Source organism: Ailuropoda melanoleuca, chromosome 13 (genome assembly GCF_002007445.2).
Source record: "Ailuropoda melanoleuca isolate Jingjing chromosome 13, ASM200744v2, whole genome shotgun sequence".
Lineage (NCBI taxonomy): Eukaryota > Metazoa > Chordata > Mammalia > Carnivora > Ursidae > Ailuropoda > Ailuropoda melanoleuca.
Window position 1 is genome coordinate 31,147,199 of NC_048230.1, and position 15,868 is coordinate 31,163,066.

The window sequence follows — 15,868 nt, forward strand, 5'->3', positions numbered from 1 at the left end:
CAGCCTACAGAACGCTACTTGGCCAAAAATGTAGCCAAATTCTTGCACCCTTGCCCCAGACTGTCTATTATTATCATCACTCTAATACCCAGTGAGTCAGGGGCATGCTGGGTTCCTGTGGGAACAGGAGTCTGACACTGACCAAGGGGAGTGAATGCAGAGATGGCATTCCCAGTCCCCTGTCCAACCTCCCAGCCCTCCCACCTTGCACCCTATGGTCCCTGCAAGGGCAGAGGAGGGATCTGAGACAAAGAAGGGGTTTAGGGACCAGGGACTGGGAAAGACTCAGCAGGGCTGGGCTGAATCACCAGTAGGTAGTACAAGGAAGGGCTCAGCAGGGCCTGGCTTCCTACTCATTCATCTGAGTGCCCAAATCCAAGATTCTAGAACATGTCTAAGCACGCTTCCCCTCCAAATCACAACTGATTTGAATCAGACTCTCAGGACCAGGCCCTAGCCTGGTCAGCCTCCTTGCTACTCTGCAGGGAAAGGCAATGAAAGGTCACTCCTGCTCTTTTTAACCAAAAACCCTCTTCTTCCCATCCAAAGGCACCAGAGCGAGACAAGAACCCACTGCATGTTCTTCACCCTCCCAAGTGAACCCAACTGGACATTCAGGTGAATGGAACATTCTCAGGTTGGTGGGAGGAACTGTTGGAAGCTGTCTGCAATAACAACATTTGCTGACACAGGCACAAGAGGCCCCTGAAGACGGAGGGCTCCAAGGCGGTATTGGGAGGGGCTGGCTGAGGCCAAGAATGTACTTGCTGCTGGGGCAGAAACTCGGCTTGTTTTAAACCATCACTGGGCACCAGATACACACACAGGCTGCTCTTTCACAACATGAGTCATTATCACATGTGAGGGTGACAATCTGAGACCGCAGGGCAAGGCCAGCAAAGAGTCCTCCATAGGTCAGACCTTCAGGGGAAACCAGGAGACTGGGAGACCTTTGTCACAGCGGACAGCTCGGGCTCCTCTGGCCATTCTGGCTCTTGTATTGGCTGTTAACCACCACTCACTACTTTCGTTCTTCCCAGAATATTTGGCTATTGGTGATAGTAAGAGTCCTTTCGGCAGGGGTGGCGGCGGGTTCAGAACTGGGGTAATATCCTGCTGCCTTTCTGTTTATTCCAGTACATCCAGGGTCTCCTCTGGTCTCGCAGGGCACTCAGGTCAGAGGGAGGTGTGAGGCTGGCAGTGGAGGGAGCACAGCCCCTACTGGCACTACAGGGTCTAGGCCACTTTTCTCCATCCTCACCTTCCAGCACTTCGGACCTCAGTTTTAATCTGCTCAGTGAAAAAGCTCGCAGGACCAGCAAAGGGAGAAGAAGAAAAAAAAGACTTTCCCTCAGCTTCCTCTGGGGTGAGAGAACCCACCATTCTCTAAGACGGCAGAGGTTCCATGGACTTCCAGCACCCAAGAGAAGCATGGGACACTGCCCTGCCCCTGTCTGTTTTGGAATGTGTGTAACGGGGACGGAAGCGTCCCATCTGGAGTTGAGGCACGCCTGCTTTCTGCCTCCCACTGCCAGGACCCACAGCCCTCATGCTCAGGGAAGGGCCCACGACAGTCTTTGGGAAAAGAGGAGTGACAGCCCTGCTTGTGTAGCTTGACCCAGGAACTCGTCAAGCTCTCCCTCATTTACCAGAAAGGGGGAGGCGGTAGAGTGAGCTCCAGCTTGGGTGTTTGTTTGCGAACACGGGAGGGTCGCTGCCGCTTCCTGTACCCCCGTGGACCTGGCTAGCAGAGTGGTTTCAACCCTCAATCTACCTGAAAAACAGGCTGACTCATGTCAACTGAGCCCTCCCGAATCCTTGCCCCAAATTCTGCCTCGACATCCGCTCTTACAGCTCTGATGGCAGCCTCTCCACTTCCGCAGGGGTTAGGAAAGAGATGACACTGGCCTGCAGCCAGCAGACAGAGTTTGCCAGAACTTGACTGAGCCCTAAGAGGCTTGGTTTGTCACCCATAGGAATGACAAAAGTCACATCGAAGCTCCTCCAGGCCCACATTTTCCTTCTAATGTAATTTCACCTTACCTCACAGTTTCCTAACCTGGAGTCCTCGAACCCTCTGAAGTCACAGGCAAAATTCTGCATCACTGTGCATTTTTCTAGGGAAAGGATCCATTCATGTCTGTGTCTCAAAGGTATCTCTGACCCAGAAGGATCCATGGATTTAAGCTGCTGACTGTGCAACTTCATTTGGGGACCAACGGGACTCTTCCTTGGCTGGGTCTTCCCTCGGTCAAAAACTTACTTCTACATAACCTCACTGAGGTCTCTGGGTTGGCAGAGGTGGTACTAAATGAGTCACTTAGTGGCAGTTGTGAGGAATATTTATGCAGCTTAAACTTACTTCCAAGTGGGTCTTGATCAGCACCAGGACCGTTGTTTTTCAGCAGAGAGAGCCCAAAATAAAATACCATCTGGCCAGAAGTAAAGGTCAGGCCCAGACTCATTTAGAGTGTCAGGCTAACTTTCCTGGCTCTGAGAGGGAGCATGACTTGGGAAAGAGGTCTGTCGTCTGGCACATTCCTCAGCAGAGATGGTGCGGCCCCCCGACTGTGAGGGTGGGTGGGCTCCGAAGTACAATTTAAGTTCCTTACTAATCTAAAGATAATAGAGGTCTACATGACAAACCAGCTACAAAAGCTCCCATTTTCCCAAACCAAATTCTGGATTATCACCTAGAATGGATGACATTGAGGGCAACACAAAGGAAAAAGTAAACAGGAACATTCACTAAGTCCCCAGGTACAGTGAGTCATATGGCCAAGGTCACACCTCAGATACGTTGTTGTTCTCATATGTTATACGCTTTAAACCAAGTTATTCTTCACTTAGGATATAATGATACAAAAACGTCCAAATTAAGAAATGTGAGGAATTGGAAGCCTCTTAAGTGGAAAACGATACCTTTATTTTGCTGAGTTTCATTTGGATTTTCTTAGACACCAGATCAGACCAATATTTCTCTCCTAAGAAGTCCCAAAACATTCTTCCGAGCAAGGCGTTCACCCAGGCTTCCTGTTCCTCCTCCTCAGAGGGCGGAGCCTCTGGCAACTGGCAAAAGAAAGGGAACCAAAATTAGCTGGAAAGCAACTGGAGAGCAAGAGAGGTGCTTATTTTTACAAAGTCACTGAAGGTCCCTCCCTACAGAGATGGGCGGCCACGGGAGTTGTATTTCTTCCCTACAAATTACAAGTCTCACATTATGTCAGTGCATAGAAAAAGGGAGAAACAAAAGCCACCATCACAGATAAAAACTCCTCTTTGTCTTTTTTCTCTTTTTGCCAGGCTCCTGTGAACGAGCTAGTATTTCATACAATTAGCTCAACCAGATTGCCCTGCCTCCCAAATGAGCATGGTACCCACTTCTGATTAACAGCACCTCCGACTGAATGTCTGCCTAGCTTTCCTCTCGCTGAGGCTCCCTGGACATGTCACCGTCAGGCTGGTCCTCCTGAGGCAGCCCCAAAGCCTCCCAGTCCCAGGACTCTTACAGTAGCTGTGAACTCACAGGCCTCGTGGGCGAGGCGCAGGGGGTGCCTGGGCCCTTCACCCAGAGATACTAATTTAAGTGGGTATCAAAACTACCAGAAGCTCTCTCCCTGATGTAATGAACAGGTGAGGTTGAGAACCGCTGCCTCGGATTAGAGAAAGCCCGTTCTCAGGAATTCTGTGAAAATTCTTACAGCTGTTCTCCTCAATCTCAGCCCAGTGACGTGCCCTGGGCCTCACCTCCGCGGGTGCAATCTGTCTTAAACATCTAGCACGGCCAGTGTGCAAGGTAGGACACAAGCAAACCTGAGTTAGTCTCCGATTTCCCAGGCTACCCATCAGACAATGGACCCTTGCCTGGAGAGGGCCCAGCGGGGTGAAGCAGGAGACAGAAGCGGGCAGTGACAGCCGCGGAGGGTGTGGCGAGGGACCTGGCAGGGCTGATCACCGCTGTCATCGCTGCTGCTGCCGCTGACCCCGTGCCAGGCCCCGTGATAAGACTGCTTTTCAGGCTCCTCATTTACGTCTTATAATACCCCAGAAAGATGGAACCTTTACTTCTATTTTAGGGAGGAGGAAACAGACTTGGAACCACGTAGTGTCCTGCCTGAGGCCCCTCGTTTATCAGCAAAGCCCGACTCAGAGCCTCCTTCTCCCTGGTCTCCACCTGCTCTGTCCTGAGGGAGGAAGGTGGTGTGACCAGCCCTTGGTGTGACAAGACAGTGCCTTATGCTGAGGTCTCTAATTAGATGACAGCCTTACAGAAACAATTAGCCTTGGAAAGCAAGGACCAAAAAAACCCAAAAAAACAAAAAACAAAAAAAAAACTGAAATGCAGAAATAAGCGAATTGTTTACCCTTTCTCTTCCCTCTGTGGTTTGTACAAGTGCATCTGCCCTGCCCTCACGGGCCTCCTGCAGCCGTAACACACATCAGACACCCTCACCATCTCCATGTGTGTGCTCACGCCTGCGTGATCTGTGATGGGCAGCTGTGTGTCCGGGCCATGGGGACTGTACCCAGGTGGTCTGATGCTCATGGATCTGACCCATGGAGATCTGGTAACTTGTGAGTACCCCAAAGGTCTACAGCATGTACCCGTGTGTGATTTTTCGGAAGCCTGGAGTCCGGGGGTCTGAACCGGTCACTGAGCTTGTGCAGGGCCGAGTGGACTGCCCAGCACCCACCTGTCCATTCGTCTTGTTAGAGCATGCGCCATCTCTCTCTTTGGGGATCTGGGAGTTTGCCTGTGTTTTTTAATCTAACGTTATTGCATATAAGGGAAAATATTTTACATTCTAGGAGTCCTCCAAATTTGGGTGTTTTCACAGTTCTCCCTTATGACTGTTGGTGAGTCTCATCTAAAAAAAATTAAACTTTGGTTTAAAAAACAATCCATGTTGGTCATTCCATTTCAGAAGACATCTTTCTCCCTCACTCGTTTCAATGGCTATACAGTGCCTCTGTGCTTCCTAGTGCTGTAATAGGTTTTGATGTTAACCAAGGCTTTTTTTTTTAAGATTTTATTTAATTTTTTTTAAAAGATTTTATTTATTTATTTGACAGAGAGAGACACAGTGAGAGAGGGAATATAAGCAGGGTGAGTGGGAGAGGGAGAAGCAGGCTTTCCGCTGAGCAGGGAGCCTGATGTGGGGCTTGATCCCAGCACCCTGGGATCATGATCTGAGCCACCCAGGCGCCCCTAAAGATTTTATTTTTAAGCAATCTCTACATCCAACATGCAGATCGAAGTCACAACCCCGACATCAAGAGTCACACGCTCCCCCGATGCAGCCAGCTGGGAGCCCCTCACCAAGACACTTCTACCACCAGGTCCTGGATCCAAGAGCAGACGCCTGGGATCACTGGGAACTTGGTCATGCCACAGGTGGTACATGTTTCTTAGAATCACTTTTCTCTCTGCCTGAACATCTGCGCCCCACCCCCCAGGGGGATCTGGTCCAGGTTTCTGAGGTTACATTACAGTCTTTGAGTCACATCAGATTATCTACACAGACTTCCGAGTAAACACCCACCCAAGGACAATGCCCTCCTCCCCCAGGTATTTAGGCAGTGCCAAGTTGTGCCCACACAAGGCAGTGCATGTCTTGCTTAGATTTGCAGGAGACACAAGAGAATCAGTCACTTTCCCTTCTCGGGTCGGGGGTGTTTACCCTCTATCAACCTTTCCTTACAGCCCTAGATATTCACAGCAAATAGGTTTAGCACAAAATAGCAAGAAACAAAGGCTATTTCACAATTTCTGTCCAAGCCAAAGGCATATGACGTGGAGACACATTTCTGAAATCACTGACAAGCAGGTTGTTTTGCTTTTCAACAGTTCCTTCTCCAGGCTTCTCTCCACAGACTCAGTGGGAACAAAGAAAAATCCAAGAGCAGCAGAACACCAACAATGCATCAAAGCAGCTTTATGAACAAAATCTGGATTCACGGGGCTACCAGAAAGAACTCACTTCCAATGAATGTCATAAAAATTTAAGAGCTTAAAGACTAAATATGCATAGGGTTCTATGCACATTGCCATTTGCCTGCAGGAAGGAATGTGAGAAGAATATTCATTTCACCATTTCAACTATACAGGTACATTTAGGTAGGGTACCTTTCTCAAAATGACTTCCAAAAAAAGGTCTGAAGAGTCCAACAGCCTGAAGCTGAAGGACGCTATCATGACTGTCCGAGTAGCTCTTGGGGTATAGTTTGTTAAAAGCTAACCTCCAGAGGAAAGTACAAATTTACTTAATTTTTTGGTGTACTCTTTCCTGTAACAAATGGCCAGGAGGCTGAGACCAAGGCCAGCCCAGCTTTTTTTGTTCCAAAAAGAGCTCCGTGCCTCTGCTCCTAAGGTTTGGTTACACACAATCTGGTGCCACCAGGGTTCCACAAAGGACCGCTGGGTCCAGGAGAAGGCACAGCGGAAGACCCTTCCCCCAGGTCTGTTAGCTGTTTCCCCCATTATAAAAACAGTGCATACTTATTGCAGAAAACACCCATAATCCCACTATCCAAATATAATTATTTAACATATTTTTCCTCTATTTCCTATTAGTCTTTTTTCAAAATATGTAACTTTTTAGGATACGGAACTTTTACAAAAAACAAAATTGGATCAAATTAACATGGTTTTGTATCTTCTTTTTTTTTTTTTTTTACAGCCGTATGGAAATATAGTACACATAACACACAATTCACCCACTTAAAGAGTACAATCTATGCTTTTTAGCCTATTCACAGGGTTGTGAAGTCATTAATACCATCAACTTTAGAACATTTTAATTACCCCCCCAAAGAAACTCTGTATCCCTTAGCAGTTACTTGCCATTCTTCCCCAACTCCATCCCTGCCACCACTGTCCCCACCACCACCGTCCCTGCCAGTCCATCCCCACCAACAACAACCCCACCATCACCAGTGCCCCCACCATCAGTCCCAGGCAACCAACTACTAATTTATCTCAGCAAATTCACCTATTCTAGACATTTCATATAAACGGAATCATACAATATGTGTTCTTTTGTGACTGACTTCTCTCATAAAGGTTCATTTGTGTCTCTGAGCCCTTTGAGTTTCTCTTGAACTCATGATATCAGAGGCAATATGGACCCTAAGAAATAACCTGGCCCAGTCTTCAGCAGGAAGGATGAACACTACTGACCACATCCCAAAGGGTCCACATTTGATGAGCCTATGGGGAAACTGGCACTCTTATTACTGGTGGGAATGAACACTGGGGCAACCCTTATAGAGAGGAACGTGGCAATACCTAACAAAACCACATCTGCGTTTACCTTCTGATCTAGTGATCTCACTTCTAAGATTTCACCTTGAAGATACATCCCTAACAACACAAAAATACACATACACAAATTATTCACTGCAGCATTGTTTGTAATTGCAAAATACTGGAAACCTATATTCCACATAAAAGAGAGAATGAATACATTATGAAATATTTGTACAGTGGAATAAGTACTTGGCAGCTGTTCGAAAACAAGAGGAGGGAGAGACCTTTATGAACTGATGTGGAGTGAGTTCCAGAACATACAGGTAAGCGAAGAAAGTAATGTTCAAAAGAGTATGCATAATATGCTACCATTTGACTAAGACAGAAGAGAAAATAAAGCCAGAAAGGATAAACCAGAGACTAAGGAGGCTGGCTTACTTCAAGGGGGTGAGTGGGAGTGGCATGAAAGAACAAAGAAATAGGGTGGGGGAGATGACTCTTTTCTGAGTAGGTCTTTGTACAGCTTTGATCTCTGGAACCATGTTAATGTTTCACATGCACAAAACAACAAGTTAAAAATGGAGTGAGAAGGTCCTCGTGTGCTCAAACTGCAAAATTAGTAAGAAATAAAACTAGTTAAGAACTGCCCTTAAAGCACGAAAAGTAATCAAAGTAGCGTAGGAAACTGTAGCAGATCTTCCTTTGCAAAAACAGTGCCACCATACTTCTCATCCCGCACGCTCTTCCAAGAATTTGCTACTTCTTCAGCAGGGAGTAGAATCTATGCGCCTCCTTGAACCTGGGAAGGTGTGCTGACTGCCCCAATAGAGCATGATACAAGTGACATTATTTTATTTCTGAGACTAGGTCATAAAGGGTGATTTGGTATCTGCTTGGCTCTTTCTCGAGAGAGACTCGCCCTTGGAACCTAGTCACCAAGCTGAAGGAAGCCCAGGCCACATGGAGAAGTGAGCTCCCAGCCAACAACCAGCATCTACGTGCCAGCCACGTGAGTGAGGCATCTTGGGAGCAGCTCCTCCAGCCCCCAGTGGAGTCTCCTCAGCTGACGCTGTATGGAGTACAGAGAAGCCTTTATTGCCAAGCCTGGTCAAGTTACAAATTGGTAAGCAAATGAGTAACCGTCACGGTTTTAGGCCACCACTTCTGGGGCTGTTACGCACTATAGTTACAGAGTAACTATAACACTTACCCGTACCTTATTCAAGAGCGTCTTAACTAGCAGACCACCCCTGAGAGCCAGGACACGGCCCACTCATGCTTCAGGCAGGCCAAGGGGATGCGGGAGCCCAGCACCAGACCTCACACACCTTCTTCCAAAGCCCCCTTTCCAAGGACAGTTATCCCATTCACACAATTCTGGCTTTCTGGTTTCCTAGCCCACACAGACTAGAACCGTTGCATTAAGGGTGGGGGTGGGAGACGCGGATAAGTACTCAGGGAGAAGCAACTAGAAGGACATATACCAACACCAGCCAACAGACAATTGAGAGAAAGGACAGCAGAAGCTGCAGCCTGGGGTGGCTCAGATGGGGGTGAAAGGCCTTTGACCTCAAGTAGGCCTGCATGACCACAAGCCTGAATTTCTGTTCGTTAAGACCTTAGACTATCAAGATTAAATCAGCCCTGCCTGCTGCCTAAGGGGGCCAGGAAATGCAATGTGGTTTTTAAAGATTTTCATCAGGCTTAGAAGAGGAAAAACATGTTTTGGTGCTTTAAGAGGTAAATGCCAATACTCAGGACGTTTGCACTAGAGAAGACCCCAGGGTGACAGCAATGGTGGGTCAAGGGGCTTGGTTAGGGGCCATCGGGGCCTCCCAGTCTCTCCTGGGGCTTCCAGAGACTCCAGCGATAACAGGACACAAGAAGCACATGCAGACACACTGAGGAAATGTTCTAAAACATGGTTTTGTTTTTGTATTTTTAATTTAAGAAACTCTTTTAAAAAGCAAGCATTTCATGAGCTAATTTTCTTACATTGGTATACAATGCTCCTTCTGATTTCCCTGAATCTGATGAGAGTCCAGACAGATGACAACGCAGGGAGAAAAGGAATTTGGGGTAGGGGGATTTACCGGTGGTAAACAGGACATTCCTAGAATAGTTCTGTATTACCCAACTCCAGCCTAGAGGAAGGCCTACTTCCTACTCTAGTTGGTAACTTAGGTCAGAGGGTGGAGGCAGTGGGTGAAGGGACAGCAGAGGCACACGGTCTTTTTGGCCTGACAAAGTCAGCTGGATGAGGGTTCAGGGGCCTCTTCCCCACTGAAGGGGATCAACGGAATGAATCAAAACCCATGACTGGCCAACAGCAGAAAGAAGAAAGCACCAAGTGCTTTCCATTAAGAGCAGAGATATGGTCACTGTAAGAAGGGTCAAACGCTTCAGTAAGTTACTGAACAGGAGAAAAAGAGACTTTGCGTGCACAGGCTGGACGCCGTGCTGAGAGTATGAGTGGCATAGTAGCAGGAGGCCTGAGGGCCAGCACAGCTTTAGAAAGACCACCAAAATGGCAGTGGAGGCAGTCGAGGGCCTGGAAGTGTCAGATCAGGTTTTGTACACGGCGCCACTCAGCAACTGTGGAATTAAGCTACTTAACTCGTGTGAACCTGTTTCTCCATCTACAAAATGGTAAGAATACCATCTCGTCTGCAAGGCTGTTGAAGGGAGCAGAGGAATTCTACGGCAGTGCCTAACAGAGTCCGGCATATGGCAGTTTAGCTATCTTACTGCAGATGACCTTGAGTCCATGGCCAGCTTGTTACACTGTGGGAACAATGCTCGTGGCAAATCTTCAAAAGCACTGGACATCGCTAAGGAGTCTGAGAACTTGAGAGTACAAAGGTAACTGAGGAATCAGACCTCTATTACTAATGATTCTGAGAACTTCCCTACCGATTGCCCAGTTGCTCAGGTCAAAGGTTATAGGTGATCTTTGGCCCCTCTGGTTCTCTCACGCCCCACACCTAATTCATCAGCAAATCCAGCCAGCTCCCCTCCAACACAGATCCCAACTACAGCCATTCTCACCACCTGCTGCTATCCCTCATCACAGCCCCATCCCCCACAGCTGGAAGCACCCCCCACCCACTCCCTTCCAACTCCTGCCCACTCTCCATGGATAGCCACTTCTAAACTTAAATAGATCAATAGGACTCCCTGCTCAAAACCCTCCCAGGCCTTCCCATCTTCCTTGGAACTGACCCATGAGGCCCTACCTCTCTGTCCCCTGCTCACCGTTACCACAGTGGCCTTATCACGGTTCCTTGAATACTCCAACCACATCCCTGCAAGGGCCTTGGCACTTGTTGGTCCCCTCACCTGGAAGGCTCCCCCCACACATTAACCCATGGCTCACTTCCTCACTTTGGTCAGGTCTCTGCCCAAATGTCACCTCCTCAAGGAGGCCCTCCTTGACCACCACTCTAAAACAGCAGTCTGGCCACTTTCCATCCTCCCCTCCTTGGCTTTAATTCTTGACACCACCAGATGTTTGTTTCTTGCTGTCTCCCTGACGAGAGCACAAACTCCCAGAGGGCAAGGCCCTTATGTGTCTTGTTCATTACTGGGTCCCCAGTGCCTAGAGCAGGGCCTGGTACACAGGAAGCCCTCGAAGTGCTTCCGTTTGCAGAAATGAGTCTGAATAGAAAAGCAGAAAAGCCAAGGCCCAGGCAGCCAGCTTTACCTTCTTCCCAGCCGTGGGGCTGCTCTCCACACTCTGCACGGGGCTCCTTTGGGGGCTTCGGTTTTCCTGGGGGACACACCTGGCCATGTACACGCTGTAGTCCAGAAGCATCTTCTGCCGCACGCTGCCCACAAGCTCCTTCTGCTTCGGCTGGGACATAATCTCCTCCACACTGCCTTTGCTGCTGCTGCGGCTGTGGGTCAAGTGCCCCGAGGGGCTGCTGTGTCTGCTGTGTGAGGGCAAAACGCCTGCAGCAAAGAGGGGCAGGCTATTAATGTGAGTGACGGGAAAGACTGCAAAGTCAACGGAACATCGGAACATCGAACAAACTTCAGTGGGCTAAGCTGACAACCAGCTAAAATGCTAACAAATGATTGTTTAAAAAAATATTTATAAGGCTATTTCCTATCCTGAGAAATCCCTTCCACTCTAATAATAGCTCATTTTTTAGAACAGTTTTTATTCTTCTCTAAGACAATTCAGAGGAACTGAAAGCTATGAAGTCCACGTGGTTAAGTACCTTGTTCTTTTTCCCTGGTCATCACTTAGCGTCAAATATGGAACTGCCACACCCCCAGAGACAAATGGAAAGTGGGCAGAAAGCTAACTGTTCGCCCAGAGCTCACGGCAATTCCAGACCTGTCATCTTCCATTCAACAAAGGTTTTTATCAAGCACTTTCTCTGGGCCAATTCCACATGAAAAGAAGAATGAGACATAATCCCTGCCCTTGAATTTGGGCACCTAGGCAAATAAATCACAGCTCTCTATAATAACAATTGTAATTGAAGCATGACCAAAGGACTTTCGGGGCAGAAAGTAGGAGGTGACTACCTCTGTCCAAGAGGGCCCCAGTGCTGACTTTCATAGGTAGTGTCCTCTGGGCTGCCTCTTGAAGAAATCGTTGGGGGAAGAGCATTCCAGGTAGAGGGAGGACAATATGCAAAAAGCGATGACAGGGCCCAGTATGTCTGGAGAACGCTGAGAGGTTCAGTGAAGGCCCAAGTGGGGTACATGGGACACGACAGGAAATGAGCACAGGCTCATTTATCAGTACAAATGTGAGTTGGGAGGCCGGAGGACTCTGCATTTCTATGGCGATCTCAGGCTTGGAGAACCATGTTCAGGGCCAGGAGCTTGCGAACACTAGCCTGATATGCTGTCCTGACTCACCTGCCTCCTTATCACAACCAGGGTTCTCTTAATAGTCTGCAAGTTGTTCCATCACTGGTTAAATGATCCAGTACAAAGGGTTACAGTGATCAGCCTAAAAGGTAATTGAGTCATGAGAACACTCCTTAGGTGGCAGACAGTCATCAGTTCAGGGCGGGCTTCCTTCCTTCCTACCTGGGAATCTCTCTCCATTCTCCTATGGACCCTTTAAAAATACTTAAGCATTTAGCACACATGTCATTACCTGGTTTACTTCCACAGACACCAGGTGGCTTCTTGATTTCGGACTTCAGTTTAGATGCCAGAATAAACCTCCTAAACCACTCCTCTTTCTCTCGGCCAGTTCTCCCAAAGAGATAGAGTATCTGATCTCGCTGGCCAGATCTTGTTCCCTCCTGAGGATGGGGTGGCTTCTTAGGGTCCTCGCTTCCCAGCTCTCTCTCAGCTGGAGGCTTTTCTTCAGAAGTCTCTTTATCAGTCTGGGCCTTAGACATAAAGTCATCTTGTCGACCAAGCTCGATACAAATGGGGTACTTTTTATTCCAGATTCGTTTTCGAGCCAAACTTTTGGGTACAAGATAAATCTACAGGAAAGGGAAATATGATAATTGACATAAAAAATTAAGAACTGGCCACACTGTGCATTAATATCATGCAGAACACAAACGCAAACTTTATAGCCTTTTCGACTAAAATGATGTGCATAAAATAATTACCACCTGTCTACAACATGACTACAGAAACTGGGATAAATTTTTAGAAGTGACTTGTTATTCTTCACACTCATTCCACAAGTAGATGTTTAAGAATTTTGCGAGAGTTACAAGTATCTGTAATTTTTAGGTAATAAAAATTATTTAGCAGGTTATCATCAACTAAGTTTCATGACCCTGGACCAACCTTAAATTTGAAAAGAAAAAAAAAAAAGAATTTATCAAACTGGATCTGGATGGGAAGCTCAAGTTTATCAGTCTCAAGTTAAGAGTGAATTTACACAAAAATTATTTTAAATACTTCTGTCATTTGGAATAAACTTAAAGATCACTCACGTGAGTTTTAACAACAGAAAGCCTATAGCTTTTTGGAATAACAAACAATTTACAGTTCTCAACAGTAGTATATAACACTTCTCCAATGTAGTTATTTTGCATATTTATAATTCTCATGTTTACGGAGTCTTCATTCATTATTACCCTAGCACCACTACATGTAGCTTTTTGTTGGACCGAAAAAGTTAACTCTCAAAATCAGATGAGTATGTTACGCCTTTGTTCCTCAAAGTGTGGTCCATGGACCACCAGCAGCAAGAGTATCACCTGGGAGCTCATAAAAATGCAGATTCTCAGGCCCCACTGAGAGTTGCTGAAATAGAATCCACATTTAAAAAGATGCTTGGGGGGTGGAGGTGATGGGTATTAAGGAGGGCACATATTGCAATGAGCACTGGGTGTTATATGCAAACAATGAATCATGGAACACTACATCAAAAACTAATGAAGTACTGTATGGTGACTAACATAATAAAAAATAAACAAATAAAAAGATGCTTGGGTGATTTGCATGAGAGGTAATGCCCTAAATTACACACACACACACACACACACACACACACACACACCCTTTTGAAGGGAGGAAAATGCAGTAAAACAAGATTCCAAATGCTTTTCTTTCATTTCAGTTTCTCAAATTAGCCAGGCTCACCTTGCTGTCTGAAAGGTCGTAGATTTTCTGGCTGATGTAGGTAACCTCTGGCTTTGTTTCGTTGTAGCTTGCCCTCCTGGATATATTTTTATTGGGCTTTGAAAGTCTTAAGGTGCCACCCTCAAGCCGAACAAAGACTGAATGTGTTAAAGTTGCATGGTAAGTTTCTGGATCATAGTTGTAAATCTCATTCATCCATCCCTGATGGAGAAAAACTTCCATGAGTAAAATTAGAATAAACACAAATCTTATTCAATACAAAAGTGAAGATCACTGAGGTATACATATACAGGACACTGAAACCAAACCTGAGCGTGTCGCAAGTGTCAACTCATGGGTGACTAGAGGTTGTTGAGACAGGTGCAAAGCTTGAAGGATAATCAGCTGGAGCTATAATCTGCTGTTTCTGATAACTAAAAATCTGGATTTGGGGGGATAATGATAATGTCCATTTCTGTAAATAAAAGGCTCTTTTCTTTCTTCTTTTAAAGATAACAAGCAAATCAGGAAACTCAAATGTAAATACAGCAAGTCTTTCAGCCTAACCTTCTCTACCGGTGAATAATCCCACCCAGTCTGGCCTTAAATTAGCCAAACTCATCCTCTTCTCAGCTCACCTGCAAACCATTTTTGGAATATCACAGATCATACTAACTCATGCTACCATTCCAGAACTGAGACCTACCACTCCATTTCTAGCTCACTGAAATCACACAGTAAGGCAGATGATCAGAAATTAGGCATTAGGGGCGCCTGGGTGGCACAGCGGTTAAGCGTCTGCCTTCGGCTCAGGGCGTGATCCCGGCGTTATGGGATCGACCCACATCAGGCTCCTCTGCTATGAGCCTGCTTCTTCCTCTCCCACTCCCCCTACTTGTGTTCCCTCTCTCGCTGGCTGTCTCTATCTCTGTCGAATAAACAAATAAAAATCTTTAAAAAAAAAAAAAGACAAGAAATTAGGCATTAAGTATCATAGATATGTTCAACAGTACCTTAAAATCCAAAGATATGTAGTAACTTAAATGAGTAAAATTATGCCCCAGGTCCCCCCTCAATCAACATAAATGTACTTATACATTGATCTTCAAAATGAGCACACATATTAAAGTGTATGGACAGTGTACAAAAGCCTAACACACCATAAAATTATGCTAAAGCTACTCTCATAGCGATGTTCAATATTCATTATTTAATACTTCACCTGCCTCACAGTCCTTTCTCAGATGATACAGTGGCCCAGATCTTTTTAAAAGAAGTTCTCCAGGGAATTTTAATTGATTCTGTTCCATACCCCTCATTTTCTTTCTTTCTTTTTTTTTTTTTTAAGATTTATTTATTTGAGAGAGAGGGCATGTGCACATGGTAGGGGAGGGCAGAAGGAGAAGGAGAGAGGGAATCTTAAATAGACTCCCACTGAATGAGAGGATCAATGCAGGGCTCAATCGCACGACCCTGAGATCATGACCTGAGCAGAAATCAAGAGTTGGAAGCTTAACCAACTGAGGGGCCACCTAGGCGCCCCTTCACTCCCCTCATTTTATAAATGTTTTTGAATTGAGCAGAGAGGTACTAAAAATCACAATGCAATTGGGAATTCATTCTTTTCAAACGAATGGCCATTTCCGCAGTGAGTACTTGAGTCTCACACTTAAGTCTTGACCTGAGACTCTCTGCAAATGCTGAATCCTTAGAATTCTATTTATTTATCATACATTCATCAAAACATGTACTGAGTCTATATGCCAAGTAATCTGTCAGGAATTGATACAAAGATTTTAAAAGGGACGGGATTTTTGACTCAAGGGTGCTCCCAAATCAGTTGAGAATTAGGTCTTCATTTTACCATGTGACAACCCTGTTGGAGTAACCATGAAAAGGTCGTCACAGAGAGTACCGACTGTAAGTAAAAACAAACATACTTCATCATGGGGTGTGTGTGTGAAACTTATGAGAAATGACATAGTTTTATATATCTTAGTAGGGTTTTTTTTTTGTGTGTGTGTGAGTTAGGAGTAGCTCTCCCTCCTCCCAATGCGTCGCTGC

General features: G+C 46.1%; 1 protein-coding gene across 9 annotated transcripts in view; it reads right to left on the reverse strand.

Annotated features, from left to right (window-relative positions):
- The window catches only part of TEX2 (testis expressed 2), a 114,275-nt gene that overhangs the window by 23,215 nt on the left and 75,192 nt on the right, over positions 1-15,868 (reverse strand). For all 9 annotated transcript variants that reach the window (XM_034640792.1, XM_034640787.1, XM_034640789.1 and 6 more), the window contains 4 exons: positions 13,826-14,026; positions 12,369-12,708; positions 10,953-11,200; positions 2,923-3,069 (listed from right to left, as the gene is read on the reverse strand). In XM_034640792.1, coding sequence (XP_034496683.1) covers positions 2,923-3,069; positions 10,953-11,200; positions 12,369-12,708; positions 13,826-14,026 — 936 coding nt within the window. The remainder of the gene's footprint in view (positions 1-2,922; positions 3,070-10,952; positions 11,201-12,368; positions 12,709-13,825; positions 14,027-15,868) is intronic.